Source organism: Drosophila virilis, chromosome 5, assembly GCF_030788295.1.
Source record: "Drosophila virilis strain 15010-1051.87 chromosome 5, Dvir_AGI_RSII-ME, whole genome shotgun sequence".
NCBI lineage: Eukaryota > Metazoa > Arthropoda > Insecta > Diptera > Drosophilidae > Drosophila > Drosophila virilis.
The window spans coordinates 19104565-19122143 of record NC_091547.1 but is presented as its reverse complement, the minus strand read 5'-3'; the positions used below and the strand labels follow the sequence as shown (position 1 = coordinate 19122143).

The 17579-nt window shown below is 42.5% G+C and overlaps 2 protein-coding genes across 4 annotated transcripts; one reads left to right on the top strand and one right to left on the bottom strand.

Annotated features, from left to right (window-relative positions):
• The first annotated feature begins 340 nt into the window (after positions 1-340).
• Positions 341-14454, top strand: nord. 3 transcript variants are annotated; one of them, XM_002049405.4, is made up of 8 exons: positions 341-514; positions 2083-2421; positions 11312-11397; positions 11473-11716; positions 12195-12894; positions 12975-13108; positions 13273-13407; positions 13467-14454. In XM_002049405.4, the coding sequence occupies exons 2-8, from the start codon at positions 2150-2152 to the stop codon at positions 13642-13644; spliced, it is 1749 nt and encodes a 582-aa protein (XP_002049441.1). In that variant the 5' UTR covers positions 341-514; positions 2083-2149; the 3' UTR covers positions 13645-14454. The 3 variants fall into 3 exon arrangements, with proteins under 3 accessions (XP_002049441.1, XP_015029769.1, XP_015029768.1); XM_015174283.3 differs by having other exon boundaries at positions 341-590; XM_015174282.3 differs by having other exon boundaries at positions 341-584; positions 13467-14453.
• Ir60a (Ionotropic receptor 60a) lies at positions 6593-9822 on the bottom strand. The gene is made up of 2 exons (XM_032437078.2): positions 8899-9822; positions 6593-8382 (listed from the first exon to the last, which is right to left on the bottom strand). Exons 1-2 carry the CDS (start codon positions 9820-9822, stop codon positions 7186-7188), a joined length of 2121 nt encoding a protein of 706 aa, XP_032292969.1. The 3' UTR covers positions 6593-7185.
• Positions 14455-17579: the final 3125 nt, after the last annotated feature.

Sequence of the window (17579 nt, the reverse complement as noted above, 5' to 3'; positions counted from 1 at the left end):
AGAGGCAAAGAATGAGTCGAAGCTGGCAGCCTCATCAATGGGGCAGCCCCGAAGCAGGCACATTAATTAAGGCAAAGAAAAAAGCATAAGAAGCTATATATAAACACATACACGCACACCAACTCACACTCACATACAAATACGTACGTACATACGTACGTGCACGCCTGTGTGCCTGCTGGCAGCGCAGCTACCACTTCGGCTAACATCTTCGTGCTTTGGGACGGCATCTTCGTCAATGCGGCCCGCAGTCGCTGCGCGCTGCTGCCAGCTGCGACGCTGCTGCTGACAGTGCAGCCAGCGCCAGTTGTGCTCGGGTTTTCGTTTGCTTTGGGCACGACTCTCATTTTGTGTTTGCTCGTCAAGGCAGACGGAAGCAGCAGCTTTAGCTTCCGAATTACGCGCGTGCCTGTGTTTTCAACTGCGCCAGTGTGCGTGTGTGTGTGTGTGCGTAGCAAAAGCAGAAGCAAAGCTTCGCAATACCGTGTGCAAATACAAATACCGCTAGCTAACGGTACAAACAAAACACAGTGAAAGACAAACGATGCGCGTTCAAAAAATTGCCAACACCAAAGTGTAGTAAAGTGAGTGTACGTGCGTGTGTGTGTGTGTGCGCGCGTGTTATAGGTCTTTGTGCGTGTGTGTGTGTGTGCGAGTTTATGGGAGGCGTGTGCCGTTAATTGCTCAGCACGGCGACAACAGGTGGCAACCCCTGCCTGTTGTTTCAGCCCCCGTCCCTTTTTCATAGCGTTGCCCGATTGTTGCGGCTCACGCAAATTCGCAGAACTTTAATTGCCCGCAAAAAAAGAATACAAATCAAAAAAAAGGAAATACAAAAAATTAAATAGAAAGCGCTTGTGTAGGGGGCGTGTGGCCCGCAATTAGCAAATCTAACAGTTCCAAGAATCGATTCACTGCAGCCCAAAATTAATTGGCCGCAAACGCAAAGAGAAAAGGAAACCCAACACACACACACACACACACACTTAAAAAGCCGCCGCAATGCCGCTGCCAAAAATAATTTCTTTTTGCCGATATTCCAGTCCGCCTGAAGAAGTTGTCACAGGCGAAGGCAGCGGCGGCGGCGGCGACGTGTGTCAAAGGTTTGACAGGCCTTAATTGTCGCAAGAAGAAGCATCAGCAGCAGCAGGGGCTGGGGTTGTGGGGCTGACAAGCTCTGATGTGGGGTCGCAAATCTGCCGAAGTGGCCAAGCAGAAGAGTTAAGGCATCTGGATAAAAAACAATTGCCAGGGGTTAAGCTGAGTCAAATTAAATGATTTATAGCTAGAAACTGAGTTGTTTAGGGGTAATCCTAGATTAAAGGGATATTTCAAAGCTAAACAGATCGGATTATGTGAGGCCGTTAAGTTGAAAAAACACATAAAAGGGCCTTTTTTTTATTATTATACTTCAGATTCAGTTTGTATTTCTTGTGATATCTGCTGTAAAAGAGGGCTTATACTTCTTGGCAGAGGTAATGCGCTTTAATAATGAAATAAATGGGGATTTCTTTTGCGTTATTTTTTCAAAGAGGAAAACTTCCTCACCTCCTCGAGTTTAAATTAGAAATCCTTGCAGATTTAAATGAAGGATTACCCAGCGAAAACTTGAAGCTTACATGGGAACTTTTAATATACGCTTATATTCATATGTTTATTTATTCATGCAAACATGTAAAGGTAATTAAATCTTCAGTTTGTTCGGCTGGTAACTTGACGCAGGTGAGAAACAGGTGTTTCCCCAGCAATTACCAACGTAAGTGATATGATATAATATGAAGATGCAGCTGTCATCAAATTATCATAAAGATAGAGCATACCTCTAGATATTTTTAACTACAAAAGTTAGTTTCTATAACTCAGTAAAATGGCATGAATAAGAATTGTGAGAGGGCAATTAAATGTTACATATTTTTTTGATCGGAGTAAATAATGAAGCTAAATGCCAAAAAGATAATTTTGCTTTATTTTTACTCTACGAGGCTTAGAGAACAAGCACACACACACACACACACCGTCCAGAACTCACCTGGGCTCAAAAACTCAGGTAAAACTAAAATTAATCAACAAATATAATTCAAGGCATTTGCAAGCGTAAACGTACAATAAACTTAAAAGTGAAATTAACGAATAACAAGGAGAAAAGAAAATGGCAGGACTTGTGTTCCTGCGGCTGCTGCTGCTCTTTCTGCTGCAGTGCCTCACGCACTTGCAGGCAGAGATTGCGCACACGCCTTTGGCCAGCAATCGGATCAGACTGGAGCCAGAGCCGGAGCTGGACTCAGAGGAGACGCATGTGCTGCCCGCCAGTTGCCCGCAGCGAATGGCATACGAGAAAATGCTGAACAGCATCGATGATGTCGAGGATCTGTATGTGGATGTGCCCGTGCACATCGCACTCGAGCAGCGCCAGAAGAAGCGGTAAGTCAACAATCTGTCTAAGCCCTGTCCAAATCCGATTTCCAATCCCCAAGTATTCACGTAATTTGAGTAATGCGCCTAAGTGCGCTGGCGACGCCGCCTGTCACACAAATCAAATTATGACCAAACAATAACAAAATGCGGCAGCGGCAGGACGAAGATGCCATAAGCGTCGGGGCAGGGCAATCGCGGTGCGCGGACAGAGGAGGGCTAGCAAAAAGAAACCAACAAAAATAATTTATAACCACGACGTGTGGCTGGCCAAACAAAAACCAGCGCCAGATTTTTACAGTTGCCATAAATATGAGCATTGTGTGTGTGTGTGCATGTGTGTGTGTGATGTGTGTGTGGTGTGTGTGTAGTGCTTCTTCATCTGCTTATGCCTGTTCGCCTAAGTAGTGTGCGTGCGCTGTGTGTGAGTGTTTGTGTTTTTGCTAGGCCCACAGCTGCGGCCGCGTTGCACGTGGCGTATGAGCAACTTTTTTCATGTTTTCTTTTCGGTTTTTTGTTTGTTTCTTTATTTATTTACTTTTTTTTTTTGCGTGCTCGTTTGGGCCTGGGTCAAGAAAAGCTGTCACGTTTTCGCTTAGCGCGCGCGGCTGGCAGGCATTTTGTCTTCTCGATTTGTATACTCTTGCCGTGCCGTTGGGCGTATTAGCATAATCAGGCAGTTTGTACGCGTCTTGAAGACAAATCGGAGCGCTCAAGTGTCATTTTGACCGGGTTTGTTTGGCTTGGAAAACAGCTTCATTGAAAGGATAACATTATGATGCTCGTGCATTGTTTGCTTTATTTTGATGCCATCATTTTAAAATCTGTTGAAAGAATATTCAAGAAGAACATAAACTAATTACGAATTTAACTATATAGAGCTCTCTTATAATTATTGAAAATTCATGTCTCACGATCATGTATATAAATTATGTTTCACACAAAATGAACTGAAGTAATATTAATATCAATAATAAAATATTAAATAAATAGAATTTTTATGTTAATAGCAAATTGATTGCATATTTTTATTGATACAATGTGTTTCATAAAAATGTTTGTTTACTTTGAGACATATCAGATATTGAAAGCTTTCATTTATTTGTTATACCTAGAATCGGGCAGCATTTTTTTTACATAATCTCTTGACAAGAGGCATAATAATTGATTGCTCTTTCTTTATGGTGTAATAATAAATTTCGGAGTAAGATTTCGCTACCAATGCTTGCCTACAAATCAATTAAGCAAAGGGGGATATCTACCATTTTCTAGTTGCCTGGCAAAATTGAACAACTAGTTTAGAGCTAAGAATGTGAAACATTATGATGGGCTTCCGCCTAAGATATGCTAGTTTATTAGTTATTAACCATAACGTTTACAAATGCCTCTAAAAATACACTCGAGCAATTGCGAGTTATTTAAAGATCTCAGTGAAGCGAGCAACTGTAGCTAAACGCATATCAAATTCGATATGCCGTCCGTTGAGTTTTCTTGTTCAAATTTTGTTTTACTTATTATTTTTTCAAACATTTCTGTCTTTTATTTCGCCAAAGAACGTGCGAACCTTTTAAGTTATTTCTCTTGCCAGTTTTTTCTTTAGTTTTTTTTTGTAATCTTTGTTGGAATGGTGCTTGGCTCTTGGCGCTTGTGGAGGCTGCTCTCATATAACTTTGATCATTTCTGGCATAGAATGTCAAACATTCAAATTAATGTTGTGCTCGTTGTCGTTGCTCTATGTGAGCTTACTTTTGGTTTTATTGTCGCGCGACCAGCGACCACTGGCTACCGGCCACAGTGAAGTGCTCCGATTGCGGTGCACCAAATGCTGGCTCCAGTGTCGCCTCCGCGGTGTACGTGATGGCCGTCTCGTGTTGCCGCCCGAAGCGTGTGAAAAGGAGCGAATTTTGTGCGCTGAATTTATGGTGCTTGCAGTCATTAAGAGTTCTGCTAGAATTAAGCGATCTGCATTCGGCAGTCTCTATAAGGATGGGACGGGACAGGATCTGGCTCCTGTGCAAGGCGCAATCAAGCCACAAGTCCATTTGCTTGTTAATATTTTTGCGCAAACAAATCATAAATATTAATTTAACGACTTAATTCGACGGCCCCTACCTCACCCCACAAACAAACACAGGCACACACACACACACGCACACAGACACTGCTCGCTGCGACTCCAAAACTCGAACTGGAACTGGGACTGGGCCACGCGGACTCGCCGCGCTCTAGTGACCACCTGTAGCACATACGCATATTGCCAATGGCCCGAAAATCAAAACAAACTACAAAACAACAAATTGTTGTTAATGTGTTGCTGTTGTTGTTGTTGTTGTTGCTTTTTTATGTGCGCCGCAGGCTCAAGCGTTGTAAACAACTTTTATAGCCAACCCCTTCCCAGCTACGGCAGCAGCCCCTTGCACACTTTATGGCGTGAAACTATTTATTTGTAAGCGTATCAAAGAAGCTACAATAAAACAGCAACAGAAACAACAACAGCAGCAGCAGCAACAACAGCAACAACAGCAACAACAACAACAAGTGACTAGTAAAAATTGTTTTGACCATAAAAATGCGCTGCATAATTTTTGCCTGAAACTGCGCAGACCTTCAGCGGACAGCGTTGACGACTTTTTCGTCTTGCCTCAAATAAACTTATAGTTTGCGTATTTTTAGATCAAGACATGTCGCTGCATCTGTGGCTGCATGTGCAACTGCAACTGCAACTGCCGCTGCAACTGCAGCTGCAGCTGCGTCACAGTCACAGACACTTGGGCGTCGCAGCCGGCGAGACAGAGTGCTAGCCAGTCGCTTAGTCAGCCCATCAGACGCTGCTCAAACGCCATAGTTCAATAGTCTAAAATTTCACCAAAAACCAAATCAACACACACTCGCACACACATACACACACACACACGCAGTCACTAAGTGCGCGTTGTGCCCATTCTGTGAGTGCTCTGTGAGTAATCAAGTAAATGTGAATGTGAATGCGTATGTTTATTCAAAGTTCGGACGCTGTGCATAGTTTGAATCATTCACACGCAGCCGAAACGTGACAACTGTTGCTGACAGCAAGTGCTAAGAATAATTAACATAATTTAAATTCTTATAGTTTCATAATTTCTTTATCTTGGACATTTGAAATACTTTTGATCTAAGTATTTACGAAAATCTTGTGATTGCAGCTCTTGTGGTTTCCGAGATCAATGAGTTCATAAGACGAATATAGCAGGCATACACAACAAGTTTTGTGTATTATAGACAATAATTAATTATGGGTTTTCAGTAGGGATCATTTGTCGGTTGCATAAATCTTTTCAAGTAACAGTAGGACGGGCTCTTCACAAATAATTCACTCAAATTCACTCGCAATGTGGGAGGTTGGCTGCAAAATGTGTTAAATAATTTACAGTTTTTTTTCTTGGTTTTTAACTGATGCCTGCTGCATGATAAGATATGCTCCGCTCTTTTCAGATAATTCATTAACTCTGTACAAATTACGGAGCTTGATTTTCCTTTATATTACGCATTTAAATTATTTTGTTAAATTTCAACTTGATTGATTTCAAATGAGTAGAAAACTGTGTTTGCAGAAAAATCTGCAACAATTATCTCAGAGCTTTTTAGAAATGTTCTGCATGATAAGACAATCTCTGTTCTTTTCAGATTAATCGATATCTTTGTAGAAAATTCTGATCTTAGATTATACTTCATATTTTGCATTTAAATTATTTTGTTAAATTTCACCTTGACTGCCGGAAAATGTGTAGAAAGAAAAAAAAATCTGCTTGCGCATTTAATACTCAAACATTTTTTTTATTTATTCTGTAATATTGAAAGACTTAAATAGAGTGCTGGAATAATTATGATTTATTTATTTAGTATAGTATATAAATTGAAAGGAATTTAATAAAATGTGGTTAAATACAATATATAGATAACTTTTCAAAGCTAATCTAATTCAATAATAGAAATAATCTTTTCGTAAAAAAAACTGCAAGCAAAGACTTTTCCTGCCCCAAGTTATACGCTGATTACGGCTTGATGTTGCGTAAAGCTATTTAATTTATTTTTGGTCCGTCTCAGCGGGATTTCTAATCTGTTTGAGTTCGATTTGAAAATCGTTACTTTTTGGACAAAAAACATTGAAGTGCCAAAGTTGTAAGCGCAAAGTTTTGGAAGCGATTTTTTTTTATTTTTTGGTATTTTTATTTGCAATATTTTACAAACTTTATTTAGATACTTAGTTTCGTAGCGCTAAGAGTGGGTAAATATGCTACTTATAACAATATTATCAGCGACAGTTGACGCTGGGGAGATTTTCTCTGCCAGAACTTCAAATCTTTTGCGTAGCTGTGCAGGAAAAGCAGTTCATTCAAAGCTGATTGTCAATTTGTGCAAGGCAGCAGTGTTCTTGAAGCAGGGAGCAGGGTGCAGACCGGAGACCAACAGACCAACTGACTGCCTGTGTGCCTGTGTGCCTGACTGTCTGCTTGTTTTTCATGCCGTCGCTTTTGATAGTTGCAAAAATAGAATTTTGTCGCTGATTTTAAGTATTTCGCGTGAAAACTACAACTACCAGACGAGACCAGACAGCAGCCAAGGAAGACAACAACAAGACAGCAAAGACAACGACGACCCCAAGAGGCACAGCCACATTGACGTCGTCGTCGTCGTCGCCGCTGTCGCTGCCTTCCCTCAATTGCAAATTTATGTGAATTGAGTCAATTTTTATGGTTTAGCTAGTTGGTTTGTTTGTCTGGCTGTGGCGGCTACTTACAGGACTTTGCGTCGCTTAACTGGAGTAAAACGCACCACCGGAGCCACAGCCCGGCGCACTTGCTGCCGCTCCCTATGCCACTTGCCGCTACCCCGTCGCCTTACCCGTTCTCGCCGGCGTCGACGCTGCCTCCGTCTATGGCTGCGATAGCCGCAGAGCAGCTCGCCCAGAAATATCAGCGAGGCGCTGCATATGCCCACAATTAGTATGCCAAATGGTCCCTTCAGGTGCTCCGTGGTTAGCACAATGACGGTGGCTGCGAACTCCGGTCGCATCTTGGCAATGCGATTCAAGTATGTGTTATTATAGCGAAAATCTGAGTCGATCTTCTGTATGATGCCCACATCGCGCATATAGCGTATTATCATGTTCATCTCGTAAAGGAATGGAAAGCCCGCCTTCATAATCAGCTGCATGGGGCTGGTGAAGACGTTCTGCGGAAAGGCATATATGTCGTCCGCATGGAGATTCTGCAGTATATACATGCGGCTGCTCAGTATGCAGCGCATGCCCAGCTCCACCTCCTTCAGATTCTCTGTGCGCGGCCTGAACGCTGTCGTGGAATTGTACGCCTTAAATATCCACAGATCATCCTCATTCTCGAACCAATCGCGACACTCCTCCTCGCCGCCAAAGGGTATGCCTGCCGCGACCACTTCGTGCAGCTCGTCCAGCTGATGCAAATAGCCCGGATCCTGGAAAGTGGCTATCATCTTGGATGTGTACACAGCCACCACATTGATGCCGTACAGCGTCAGCATCATGAAGAATATGCGCGTCGCCTCGCAAATGGGTCGCTCCTGCACAGTGACGCATATGGACACCGCCAGCGCGTTGATTCCAGTCAGGCTGAGCTGTTGGTAATACTGTGGCTCCGGCAGCAGCGTGACCAGCGCGTACCAGAAGAGCCAGCTCAGCACGAGCGTCAGCAGGAAACACATCCATGTGAATGGCTCGAAAATGCCCACCATTGCCTGCCATGCCGGGCGACGATCTGCCAGCTTTGTGTACCAGGTGTGCGCGTCCTGCAGGTAGCAATCGGATCCCCAGAATATGCCCTCAACCTCATTGTCCGGATAGAAGCCGCCCATGATAAAATCGCACTCGCCGTTCTCCAATTTGCCCAGCAGACCGTTCCATTTGCCATTTTCATCCAATTCACCTCGCGTGTCTCGAGAGCAGGTTTGATTTATCTGTGAATAAGGGATGGTAATTTCGGAAAAAAGAAATAATCTTTTAATGCATGCAAGCTGACAATAGGAGAGATTTTATCTCTTTAGAAATTACAAATTATTTAATTTGTATACATTTAATTTTGATTAACTGTGATATTCCTTGGAAGCAGTTTTCCATTTTGGAGAAATTAATATATATCGAAAATTAATTGCTGATATTTTCTTAGATCCTTGGCAAACGGTTTACCTTAAAATGTATAAGTATTTATCTATTTTTAGTTATATTCAAGTTAACTTCATCTATGTGCCTAGGTCTCTTATTAGATTTCTAATATTCTGTTTAGATTTCGGATTGCCAACTCTGTTCACAAAAAATCGTCAAATCTATTTGAAAGGATATGATAAGAAAAGCTAACAAACCAAAATTGAGTGTGGATTATCTTTGAGATCTTTATCTATAGACTCCTATGCCCTAACAACCGATAAAAGTCTGTTCTGTAGTTAAGATTAAATAGTAAATAATTAGCCACCCACCGTAAACTGTAAGCGACTGCGCATAAATCCCAATATGCGCATCTCGATGCCCACAATGCAGTCCTCCTCGACGAAGGGCGCCGCAATGGAGGCGCACACGTAGAAAGTGCAGTTTCTCGGGCTAAAGCCTCTGATGTAGTCCGACATGGCGACATGGACGGCATGTGGCGTGGGATAGAGCTGACCATCGTAGCACTGGCCCACGCTCTGGACGCTGAGCACGCGACAGTCAACATTGCTGTAGTAGTCGTTGACCAGCAGGTTGTAGTCCGTGGAAGAGTTGGCAAAGATTAGCGCCACACGATGCACGTAGAAGTTGCTCATGAGATCGCTGAAGATCTTCGATGCGACCGTCCAGGGCCTGTCACGCATCTGGGCATTATGGAAGAGCACCAGAAAGCGGGCGCCCGGATTCCAGGAGCGACTCTTGCTAACATAGCGGGCCATGAGCTTGTGCAGCCTCTCTACGCTGTCCACGACAATTACATAGTTATCCGCCAGCAGCAGCTCCCCAAAGACCTGCGACCTGTTCTGATGATCCGAGATGACGCGCAGCTGAAAATACTCGCGGTCCGGTGGCGTCTTCGGATCGCTGATAGCCTCATTGATGCGCTCACTGAAGCCCTGCTGTATCAGAGCGGCGGGCAGTGACATGTTAAAGACATTGGTCAGCATCAGATTGTACAAGCGTGTGAAACGCTCCAACGGATTGCGATAGAAGAAGATCTGCGCAAAGCTGTCCAGACATTCGACGCCCACCTGCCAAGTGTGCGGACCCACATCCTTTGCGGGCAGCATATAGATAACCATATTGGCTGACTCATTCGACGGATTTACTATGCCCAAACCACCAACTGGCAGCCACAGCAGCAGCAGCAGCAGCAGCGGCATTCGCTTTTCCAATTCCAGTAAATTTGGCCACATTTTCCGTGCACGTTTGACTGAACAATGGTCAAGCAACTGAGCCAACTCCTCGCATGGCGGCTTGTTTGTTGTGGGCTGTCGGCCAAACAGCCGACCAGCGGCTCTTTCTGCGTTCTTGTGCACCCTACAATGCCACGGCATTTCGACAGCTTTCATGCTCTGGCCACCTGTGCAAGATATTTGTATGGGAGACCAAGGAAAGCCGAAAGGAATGCGCTTATCCACTTAAAGCCTACATACTCTCCGTTTCGCCGTACTACTTGGCAATATTTGATTGATGTTCTATTTCTCGAAGCTTATAAAAAAACTAACAAATCAACTAACCAAATTTTATAATTAAAAAAAAGAAAACAGCCCCAATTCTATGTAACTAAGAGTCCGATGGGAAACTGGAATAGATAATAAACTTATTATTGCATAAATATGTTATAAATTTTACAACTGTTTTTGGCTGTTACCAAAACCAACTCATGTATAAAAACACTTTTAATGTGTAAGCTGGAAATTTTAATTGAACAATTTGATGAATTTAATTCAAGTAGAAATTTCGAGTAGCGCATTCACGAGTCGAGCATACGTCAGAGGGCTCACATTTCGCACATGATGTTTGCCTTTATATAATTGACTGCTGTCATCGGCTGGCAGCAACAAAAACAACAACAACAATAATTGTAATAACAACAACACAAAAAGCTTGCAACTGCAACTGCAACATGCGAGGCTTAAATTAAAGCAAATATTTGTGCAGTCGCTGCGGCGCCATCTGAAAATGGCCGCCAACAATGGAGTGCATTAAAACACTCCATCAAACAGTTGGAAGCCTTTTGGCGTTGCGGCCAAATAGACATACATATTTATCTTCTGCGGGGGTGTCACAGGGTGGCTAAAAGGGGGAGGGGAGGCAGCTGTGTATGTGTGTGTATTGGCAAATGGCGTTGGCCGGAAGTAGCCGGTCATAAAACTTGAGATGACCGGCCATAAGCCAAGTCAATGAGTCACTTTACTGCAATGGCGCTGCCGGCGCATCCTGTTGCCAGCACACACACACACACACACACACACACACACACACATACATTTGGGTGTGTGCCTGTGTGGGTGTGTACTAACTGTGGCACATTTGTCTTGGCCTTTTGTCATTAGAAAAATTGCTCATAAATTTCGCATTTAATTACAAAACAAAACTTTTTGGCTCGCCCCTTGGCCACTGTGGAAATATATAAAAACCAGTTCTGCTCTTGGACTCAATCTTCAACTGCAACATTGTTGCAGCGCCAGCTGCCAAAGGCGCTGACTCACTCGTTGCGCCCGTTGCCCCTTTGCCCATCATCTAGCTCACTCGCTTGGACACAGGCGAAACAAATTGCGTGTGATAATTTAGTGTCATGATTTTTGACAAAGGGCGTCAACAGCTCACTTACTCCGCCCCAACTCTGACCCCCGCACCGCACCAGTCCACTTTACTCTGTCGTTTTGTCTCCCTTTTCAGATTTGTGCTGAAATTAAACAACTCAACGCCGCTGATGATTCTGTTCTCAATGCCCGTGGCACGTAAGATTTACTACAATCAGACAGGTAAGTTGCTCCAGCCGCCCAGTTGCCGCCCCTCTGCTACATGCCGCTCATTCCCCTTGTCATTGCCATCCACAGCGAACCTGCTGCGTTTGCCCGCGCAGGCAAAGGGCCCCGCCACGGACAGACTGGTCCTGCCCTGCGCCCTGCGCGGCCAATACGATCTGTTTGTGCGGGCACGTCAAGGCGGCGCACTCAAACTAGAGGCACAGGCCAAGCATCCGGATCAGTCATGGCCCCTGCTCAATCACACACATCGCATCGCTATCCGCACCCAGAATCGTGTGCGCAAGCGTCAGCTGATTGTCAAATGGGAGCGTAGGTGAGTCAATTCTATATAGGATATAGTAAGGCCCTTAAGGTAATCTGAGACCAAAGATTTAATTTGGGGAAGAGAAAGTCCTATGAAAGGAAAACAAGGTGTAGCCAATATATGTATGACTGTAGGTAGAAATTAGGGTCTATAACCTCTCCTAAGTCTTAAAAAAGAGTTTAAACAAACCTTAAAGCAAAGAAGAATCAATGTCGGCGACAATCAACCATGCATTTTTGCCATGTAAGAAAGGTCGCCAACTTAACTGTTGGGGTATAATATTTCAAATTTTGGTTAGACAAGGAATAAACAAAAGTTCCACTTGTACTTAAGGCAATATTTTTAACACGGGCTCTTCAGTTTTTAATACTTATAAGTTGTTAGTTTTTGATATAAGCTGTAGAGCTGGGAACTTTATTAACCTCGACAACACTTCATTAATAGTTATATTTATCATAATTATTCCTAAATTAACCCAAACTCACAGCAAACTTGATTACCATGCCATGCACTATTGCCTGGTGATCCAACGTGTCACAGACTTCTCTACGTCCAGCTCGGGTGGCGGTTTTGACAGCTTTTGTGAGGCTGTCTATGAGTACGGGCGGCAGCAGCAGGCGCATGCGCGAGCCGCTGCTGGTCCCTGCTCGGGCGCCGGCAATATCTTGGATCTGGTGTGGTCACGCCCGCCAATGCGAGCGCGTCACCTCAATCCAAGGCACAATCTGCACATCGTGTGCACCGGCGCTCGGACAAAACAGCTGCTGCGCGGACTGCAGCCGAACAGCAACTATCGACTGCAGCTGTTCGGTGTGCATCAGCGTCGACAGAATCTGACGCTGCCGCTGGCCAGCAGCCAGGTGCATTTCAATCGCACGCATCCGACGTCGCTGCGGGAGCAGGCGCTGTCGCTGCTCAAGATTGGCGGCCTGCATGGCGTCCAGGTGTATAGCTTCAAGGTGCCCGCGACTACGCCCCCGCCGCGCTTTATGCGCTACCTGCTGCTGCCCTGTGCCGGCAGCGAGATACGCGTCGAGCTGCTGCGTCAGCATCGTGTGGTGGGCAGCGTGCGCAACATCTATTTGCCCACCTACAGAAAGCTGGAAGGCGTCCTGCCCGGCGAGCGTTATCTAATGCGCTTCGAGCCCAGCAACGAGGACGAAGCGTTGCGGGCGCAAAAAGTGCGCGTAAGTTGGCATTTTCATTCTCCCCTCAACTTATCAACCATTTGCTGAGTACTGAGACACTTTTCCATCTTTCTTTGCAGCTGGCTCTGAGCAGCGAACGCCTGTTCCGAGATCTGCCAGAGCTGCCCGACAATATAACCGTCTTCGATGTGAGCACGCGCTGCACCAGCACAACCATCGCATGGCACGGCTCACCCGATGAGCGCGCCTTAAGGTATGTGAACTTCCAATATACCAAATTGGAATATCTGTGAGCATGAGCAATGAGCTTGCTAGTTCGAATCCCCGGAAAATTAATGGATTTTGTGTAACCCTACCAAGAATATTGTTATTAATATTTTTATAGATAATTCATATATTTGATCTTTAACCCAACAGCTACTGCGTAATTGTCTTTAATCTACCGCAACGCAGCTCTGCGGATTACACAAACTATTGCATGGACTTTGGGGCGTCGCGGATAACGGAGCACAAGAACTTTAAGTATATACGCTGCCGCGAGAAGCAGCCCAGGTGAGTAAAGGTTCAAATACCGATACACTCTGACATAAACCAATTAAATCTCGCTGCAGCAACGTGGACAAGCTGGAGACGGAGACTATACTGAGCTTGTCGCCCGGCGATAGCTACTTGATTTACGTGACCGCCAACCTGAGCATGGGCAAGCCGCTGCCCTATCAGACGCTGACGGTGCACATGGGCAGCCAGTGTGTAGATCTGGAGTCGCAGGAGCAGCCCGAGTACTACTAGGCGTATACGCAATGCAGTTGTCGTAGCAGAAGAGAAAAAACTCAAAAACAAATAATAAAAACTATCCGTCGTTGTAAAGCTACCTAATCCACTAAACTAAACTAAATTAAACTATGCAATACCATACTATACTATATCTATGCGGGTTTTTGCGCTAAGCATAAAAGACTATATATCTTTAGATCTATATATGGCAAACATAGCTATGTTCACGTGTGTGTGTGTGTGTGTGTGTGCGTGTGTATTGTGTGTGTGTGGGTGTGAATTTTTTTTGTTTGCCAACAAATTCCAAGTATTTTGAGTTCGTATATTTCTTGATCGTAACCTAGCTTTAAATGTTTTTGTATAATTGTTTACGATTTTGTGTGTGTTCATTGTTTAAAATCTCGAATCGGTTTATAGTTTAGTTAATATATATCTAAATATTTATGTAAGTTTATTTTAGCGCTAGGCTTTCGCTGTTAAGTTTACCAATAATTTTTTATACACAAAAATCTTAGTTTAGCTAAGCTTAACTATGTATACAGAATATATATACATACATACATATATATATTTACATATATTTAATAGCTATAAATGTGCGCTAGTGTGGGCGTTCCAAGCGTTGTATTTTTTGAGGCGACTTAAGCAAAAAAACACTGCAAAAATCGATTGAAATCAAACTTAAATAAATAAATAATGTGGACAATAAAATGTACTAAGCATTAATAAAGTTGGCCAATGCATATTCAAAATATTTGCCAATAAACATGTACGAATAAATAAATCAATGCTAATAAAATCAATTCAGAGTGCTCTACTTGGGAGTGCACGACAAACTAAGTTTGTAACATTTAGTTTAATATGTATTCAAATGATGCTTTAAAAACTAGTGTTAACATCAATGCTTATCAAAATTGTGAAAATGGGCAGCTATTGAAACATAAAATCAACAGCTGCATTGGAGATGTGCCGGTTCCCTGGGCACAATACGCGATTTATTGCGTATTATGATTATTGATTAAATGCTGCAACTTGCAATGAATTCTTTCGGCTAAGTTGTTTGGCTAACAACCAAAAAATACAAAAATACGTGCCGGTAGCCTGATCGAGTGCATACTTGTGGCTGGTATATACCGAATCATCGCATAATTTAACTACAGTGAAAATATCAGCTTCCTAGCTCTTACGATTTGGGCTGTGCGCTGATCACCAATTAGTCAGTCAGTCCGTCAATCAGTCAGCCAGTCAGTATATATAGGTGGTATTTCGGAACTTGGAAACACCGGTATATGCCAGTTTATATATCAAATGAGCAGATGGACTTTACAGCAACCCAATATGATGAGTATATTACGCGCGTTAAACATAAATCTCTCTGTTTATAAATCTGATTGATCTAATTGAAAAAAAAAAAAAACAAAAGTATCAATGTATTTTTAAAAATATTTTTTTATTGTTATAAGTATTTAATTTTTTTTAACAAGCAGTTTTGATGCATAATTGCGTGGGTCAATTATATAAGAGGCATATTATGTAGAATTAAATTCATTTTTCCAAATGATTAACTCAACAAATCATTAACAACTACAATGTTTTATGTTGCCAGTCTCTCTCTTTATATAATGTCTATTACAGCATTGCCTCGCTGGTTTTTCAGTAGTATCGATTTATCAATGGATCTGCCATGGTGGCTTGGCATTTTTTACCTGTTCGTATTTCTGTTTATCTCAACCCATGGATACTCGCGTTTAACGGACATGAAATGTAAGGTTTTAAATCGGACAAAATTTGATATCTCGCACTGTTCCCTTACGGATCTGGGCCATGGTAATGTTAGTGCCAGTGTGCATTTGAACGTGCATCAGCCACCGGACAAGAACTGGATGGTTAGCTATGGCATCTGGAGAGATCAAGGCGGCTTAAAGCCATTTTTCCATAATATTTCACTGGACTTTTGCCGCTTCTTGAAAAATCCGAGTCGGTTGCAACTGTACTACTCCTTTCATAAGGCTATTTTGCCCTTTTCCAACTTGAATCACTCCTGCCCCTACACTGTGAGTACCTGCAAAGCGCAATCCAATCAGATCGTGTTTTTGTTTACAATACACTCTCGTTTAGCACGATATCATTGTGAAGGATTTATTGTTGGAGGACAAAATGTTTTTACTTATACCGATACCCAAAGGTAATTATATGTTTAACCTGAGGTTGGGCAGCAATTCCGTCTGGGCGCTTGATCTACGATTTTACGTTGATTTAGATGTAAGCAAATCACTTCGAAAGAGGAAGCCGGGTTGATTATCGTAAATAATAATTATAACGATAAAAAATATAAATTAATGTACTTCATAAATGGCAAGAATACTCCTTATTTATTTTAAGTCACATCAAGTCGTTTAGTTTGCGGTTCAATTATTACAAATTTCGTTGCATACTTTCAGGCGACACGTATGGCATTTAATTGGCATCGTCTGCGCTGATCATTGACAATGGTCGTGCTTTGGTTGTCAATTGTCTTTAAAACCAATTTGACAGTACAAGAAAACGTCAGATTTTGTCAAATATATTTCTGTGCAGGCTTAAGTTTTTAGCTGCTCTCCTAGCTTTATACAAAAAATGATTTTTATTTTCAGTTTCGATGCCATGCAATTTGCATGGCTGATTGGGTTTTATAAGAGGCAATATGTATTATTAACAATTTTCGTTTTCAAATGATTAACTCACAACATTTTCAATAATTACAATCGATTTTGCTGCACATCTATATTGAAACCCTAGTAAGCCATTGAGGTTTTTTCATTAGTATCAATTTGCCAGTGGAACTAACATGCGGCTCATAATTTGTTACCTTGTAGTATTCCGATTAATGTCATCCTATGGACTTACGCGCTTAAGGAACATAAAATGTCAGGCATTAAATCGTACTAAGCTTGATGTTTCAGCATGTTACCTGAAAGATCTGGGACGCGGAATTGTTGGGGCCAATGTGCATTTGATTGTTCGCAAGCCACCAGCTAAGGACTGCTTGATCAACTATAGCGTCTGGAAGGACCAAGGCGGGTATAAGCCATTTTTCTATTATGTTTCATTGGACTTTTGCAACTTTTTGAAGAATTCGATTCGGTTGCAACTTTTCTATCTCTTTCATCTCTTTCCGCTTGGGCGACTGAAGGAGGGGCTGACTGATGATAATTTATGATGTATATATGTAAAATATTTCAATTTTGGTTTGCAAAAGTTTTTTTTTTTTATTCTTGGTAAATGTTACTAATAATTAAAGGAACTCATAAAACATTTTTTATATACAGCGATTAACTATTGCATATACAAAATGTTCGGATCTTATAAATAATCTAAGCATAGGGGAATGTAAGGATAGATTGATCATTATCATAAATAATAATAAATATAAAAGGACTTGAATATATTTTATCAAATATACGTTTGTTCAAAGGCTGGATTTACTCAGTCGATGCCTAGTTATTAAGGCTAATGGCTTATTATTTAGTTAAGTAATATTCGTGCAGACCTTTGTGATTTAGCTCTGCGGCCTTTAAAGGGCAGTTATTTATGGTGCGAACCAACCCAATGATCCACAGCTTATACAAAGTCTATAATGAGGTATTTTTATGTGTATATATTCTAGCCACACTTATCTGACAGATGACGCGCTTCCAGTGCGCTGTGAACCGTGGTCAATCGCCCGACGGCGCATCGCGTGTGGGTTCAGCCGATAGCAATCAAATGCGCAGCTAAGCGATTGATAAGGCCCGGCGATATCTGGCGATAATCTTAGCTACACGTTAAACGTACATCGGTAGCAGCTGACAGGCGGCAGGCGGCAGGTGGCAGGTGGCAGGTGGCACAAGTGAATATTCAATATTCCTTCAGTCACATCAAAGTCGCTCAGGTCGTCGCACGAGCAATTCGAAATATTGTTGCATACTTTT